Source organism: Echinops telfairi, unplaced genomic scaffold (assembly GCF_000313985.2).
Source record: "Echinops telfairi isolate 266 unplaced genomic scaffold, ASM31398v2 ScPeMD7_3533;HRSCAF=4204_0, whole genome shotgun sequence".
NCBI classification, from domain to species: Eukaryota; Metazoa; Chordata; class Mammalia; order Afrosoricida; family Tenrecidae; genus Echinops; species Echinops telfairi.
The window spans coordinates 101142631-101147983 of NW_022107431.1; the positions used below are offsets into that span (position 1 = coordinate 101142631).

The following is a 5353-nucleotide window of genomic DNA, read 5'->3' on the forward strand; positions in this document are numbered from 1 at the left end:
TGGTTATCAAAAATAGTTCTTGTTTTACAGTTCAATTTTTCTTTTCAACATCGAAAGGCACTGCACCACATGAGCTGGCTGTTGTTTGGACCAAAAACAAACCCCCACACAAAACAGTGGGTTAGGTTACAGTCCGCCTGGGCCAACCATGATTTCAGTAAAACAATGTGCTGCTCATAAATGGCATTTACATAATATAATCATGACTCATGGCAAAGCAACTTTAATTTCTTTACAAATTAAAAACCACCACAACACACTTACAGACCGTTGGCAAATGCAATGGCAAAGGAGAACCCATCGTCTCTGAAACGAGGCACTGACTTCCCAATGAAAAGCGCGACCCCAAGCGGCTCCGTCCACCACTTTTCAAATGCCCTGTAGGTCAGCACAGGAGACTGCGCATTTTGAGGCACTCGACTGAGGGGTGGATACCCCCCCAGCTCCTTCCTCACAAGAAGGCATCTCCCACCCAGCCTGTCTCCCTTATTCTGTCCTCTCATGCAGCAAGTCCTTCCTGACTCACAACGCCTTGTCTTTCTCTCACGTTGAACCTTAGTCTGTGCCTGCCATCCTACCTGGTAAAGATCTTTGGACACTAACTCCGGTTCCTCTACTTGGATTTCACAACGACAGCTTGATTTGGAGGGTGATCTACTCCACAGTCCCGACTGGGCCAGCAGAACTGAGGTCTGCGGTCAACAACATTCTCTGAGGAGGAGGCTGGGAACTGGGTCTCTCTCTCCCAGCCCCTCGTCAGAAGAAAACAGTTGCTTCCTGTCTCTTGCTCACGTGCAGGCCCCATAGGGCGCCTGGTCAACCTCACCATCTCCGTGACGATGGTAACATCAAAGAAGGTGCCCAAGAGATTGGGAAACTGACCTCTTGGCTTTTCTAACCTACTGTATCATTAATAAAATAAAAAAACGCAGGCTGGCTAAATTAATCCTGCTGCAAGAGGGGGAGGGGCATTCTTTCTGTTTACATACCTTGCTCACAGGAAGGCAATGCTATGTGCACTTGAACAAAAGACAGGACCCTGGTAACAGTGTGGCCAGGCTAGATGCACCTTCCTTTTACCTCCTTTTGCCTTTTCCATACCTTGCCTTTTCCATTCTGTACCTTTTCCAAACCCCAAGTATTCCCTTCCCGTTTCTACTCTAAAAACCCCAGACCTGATCCCCTGTGCTCTCACGCCCACAGTGCACTGAGGGAAGACATAGTGGTGACTAAACACTTCACTCTTGGACAGAGCCTTTTGAGGGAACTCAGCTCCTGTAAAACCCGACTCCATCCATTGTCATCCTGACTGACACACAAGTACTAAAGGCCTAGGTTCACACTTGTGAGTAGTATGTTTATTCAGTCTGATCCAAAGAGTCCCGCGCTGTCTAATTTATTTTACTTTACATCACAAACTCACGTTGCTCTAACCTAACAGCCCAGATTCTAAACTTTCCCCTTCCTGTAGAAGTCCATTTCTTCCCTTACTATTTTATCAAAAGTTCCGCCGAAACCTCTTGCACATTATCTATAACAAAGAGGATTCGACTCATTCCTGGTCCTCTTCCATGCTATCGTATGGCCTCTAACAACCCAGAAAACAAAGGAAGGGTGTAGATTCCAAAGCCAGACCATCTTGGTTCCAAAGCCCAGTTTTGCTCCTTATAAACCAGGCACTGTAATGCAGTGAATTGTTTGTTTTGGCTCGTCTAGCCATCGCTTTTGTTACTCCCACCAAATGATTTTCGTTTTCCTGATGGATCAAGGCAAAAAGTGGAGGAAGATACTCATTGGATTATATAATTCCGCCGTGAATGATGACTAAGAAGAGTTGTGATTGCCATCCTTCTGGGTATGAAACAGAAGGGGGAAATTCACTGCCATCAAGAGAAAGAAGACAAGAGGGACGCACAGCCTTTGAACCGCAAGCTCCTTGCACATTAAACCTCCTTGATCCAGGAGACAGCTTTAGACATCAGAGGAATGGTAGACAAGCAGCAGCAGTAGAACCAGGAGCCAGAGCACAATACAGAGACAGAGAGTGGACTTCCAGGACACAGAGCAAGTAAAGCTGAGTGCTTCGGGTTTGTGAAGTAAGGTGCTTCTGGGCACTTAGTTCTGGGAGGCTGGGTTTTGCTGACGTACGGAGTTAGAGCTGAGTGCCTTTGGGTTGAGGCTTACAGCAGAGTAGCATGCCGTTTGGGCACTTATTGGCAGCCCTAAAAGAACTCTAAATTCTGTTTGAGCAGGGCAGAAGCCAGACTGAAGCTGAGAGCCAGAGAGTCCTGCCTGTGGATATAGCAGAGAAGAAACTGTCTGAGCAACTGTATCCTAAGTATTTCTCATCTGAATTGTAACCTGTTAACTTCCCTGATAAACCTTATTATCATGAGCATGATCTAAATTCTATGTGGTGATTGCAATGAATTATCAAACCCATCTAAAAACAGTGCTGAGGGAGAGAGCAAGCACTCACGGGTACATTTAAAACTGCCCTGTGCCTCAGTTTCCTCATTATAAAATGACAATCTAACAGTACACATATCCCATAGGTGTTTGTAAGAAGTTAATAACTATATTGTAAAGCACTTTAATGGGCTTAGTTGTTATTACTATTATTGCAAAGCATCTAGTTTTCCTCATTGTGTAGAGACTTGCTTACCCTAAATTCCCTGCAATAAGGAATCTGAGGCATAGGGCACTTTTACACTTACCGAGTCTTCCACTGTTAATGGTGGGAAGGTTCGTAGGAAAGCACAGTAGCCTGCCTGTACCTTGCATTTAACCTAATCCCTGGGAGGAATCTAGGAGGATGGGGGGACAAGGAAGGGTGAGAGGGTGGGGGGACAAGCAAGGAGGGAGGAGAAGAAAGAACTTAGGAGTTGGAAAATGTTGAACCAAACTTTTCTTAAATGGTACTGCTCAAGGAGCATGCAGACCTATTGAGTCATTCTAATGTCCGTGAGTTTGTGACATAGAGCCTGCAAAGCCTGTAGACAGATAAACTCAAGAACACACAGCTTTGGGGTGTTTTTTCCCTAAAGGTCCCTAATAAGTAAGTGCAAAACTGAGACTGCAACTCTGGGTGTTTGGCTTTTGTGATATTTCAGGAACTAAAAGTTGCATCATTAACATTTTCTCAGAACACTTCATTTTCTCTTGGGTATGGAAGCTAAGAAGGTGGCCTTGGAGACGGAGCCCAGATCTCAGTCCTGTCACGCACTTGCTCTGTCACTGGAGACAGGGGGGTTGACTTTACTGTGCCTTCATTTCCCCATCTGTAAAAATGAGGCTGAAACTAACACTAATGGTGGCCATTCAGGGAGAAACTAGATGCAAAGTGCTCAGGACACTACCTACCACCTGGTAGGTGCCCAATTCGTTAGTAGCACCGTTCTCAAGTTACAGAGACAAAAATATACACAGCAAAACATTCACCAATTCAACCGCGTCTGCCTGTAGAACTCGGTGCCATAGTCAAGACACTTCGCTGAACAGTGAGAGGAAAGGCTCACACTTCCTCCATCAGAACTGGTCCTGGCGCACAGACTATTCCAAGGATGCCTGATGAATCAATGAACACTTCAAGCTTTATGTTTTTGAGGAGTTGGAAGTTTCAGGGTCTTTAGTCACTACAAACCCCCCCACCCCCCCACCCAGAAAGCTAGCCATAGGTCATGCGCCATTACTGCCGGCCTCTCAGCAATGAATAGAGAGCCCCGAGCTGGAGTCACAGGGTCTCACGACTGCATTTCTAGCACATCTCAGCACCCTCCCCCCCACCACCACATGCCAAAGACAAAAGCGGTTTTGAAATGCAGTCCACAGAACAGTCCTTGAAAACATACAGGAAAAAACTTAACTAAATTATGTTTCTAAAATGCTTACCTTGCCTCATAAACGAGAGTGCTTTTTCTCTCAAATTTTCCGTCAGTTGTTTCTTTTTAGTCAAATAATCCAAAACATAAATATTTGGCGCAAAATTTATCATGTTCTGTTCCCCACAACCATAAGGCATCCTAATCAATGAGGCTAAGCCATTGATAGAAGAGCCAAGAATATCTCCTGAAAGTACAAGACATTCAATGAATTCAGTCAGTATTCAACTAATTGTTACCTGCTAGTGGCAAAAAGACAAGGAAATAGCAACTTATCCCCCAAATGAATGGGTAAAAAAGGTACCTGTTAACTAAGCAGTCCTTAGATTAGTGGTTCTCAATCTTCCTAATGCCGTGACCCTTTAATACAGTTCCTCGTGTTGTGGTGACCCCCCAACCATAAAATGACTTTTGTAGCTACTTCATAACTGTCATTTTGCTACTGCTATGAATCGGGTGACCTCTGTGAAAGGTTCGTTCGACCCCCAAAGGGGTTGCAACCCACAGGTTGAGAACTGCTGCCCTAGATTATGAATGTGTTCCATTTAGACGTCCATATTTTTTTCCATTTCAGATCTGTGAGCATCTTTACTGAGACACTCAGAACAGTAATTGACGGCAACCGGCCTATCCACCTTTGTAAACGGCTTGTGATAGGTGTCCATTCTGCCCTGCAGCGTCCTCTTCTGGCTTCTGGAACACCTTCTCCCCGAGCCCCCTGTCGCCCTGATCTTAATATCAACAACTAAAGTCTGCCTTTAAGTCCAAATTACACATAAATTGCAACAATTGCATAAAGTTCATACCTATCCATATTCTAACACTGTGGCTTAAGAAACTAAGTAAAACTTCAGGGAAATCGGGGCTGAGTTCTAATTTGGACCTTGCTGCTGCTGGGTTGCAAGCATAAGAAGTGTCCTACTATGTACTTTACTTTGAAAACTCACACTCTCCCAAATCCAAATACCTCATGAAAATATCCCCACATGAGAGGAAGCCCGGTTTCCTAGGAGCAGGTTTTAGCCACACTCGCTTATAGGGCCTGTACAGTTAGCTGTTCGCAGAGAGAAACCAATGAGGTTGTAATAGTACTGCTGCAGATTTTTAATACTCAACGTGAACATACATTTAGACTCTCAAAAACTCAAAGAATCTACAATCCATACATTGTGAGCTACAATTTGTATTTGCATAAAAATAAACATGTGAAGACAACCTTAGAAAATCAGGTCTTTACATCAAGTTCTCTAGGTTTTTAAACTTCAAGTTTTTTTAGTAGCCTAGATAGACTCATTCTCATGTAAATGGTGGTTGTATTCATTTAAACTTCAAGACTTCCTCCCCTATGCATGTACACAGGTGCATCTACATGGGTGGATACATGTGTCCGTGTGTATTGCATCTGCTAGTGTGTGCTGCATCTCCCAGCATCTCAATTTTGTGGAAAATACTTTTTAAAAAAAACAACTAAC

General features: G+C 44.2%; 1 protein-coding gene across 1 annotated transcript in view; it reads right to left on the reverse strand.

Moving 5' to 3' along the window:
- CD109 (CD109 molecule) overlaps nt 1-5353 on the reverse strand; it is a 135208-nt gene that overhangs the window by 19518 nt on the left and 110337 nt on the right. The window contains exon 23 of the mRNA XM_004696541.2: nt 3892-4068. Coding sequence (XP_004696598.1) covers nt 3892-4068 — 177 coding nt within the window. The remainder of the gene's footprint in view (nt 1-3891; nt 4069-5353) is intronic.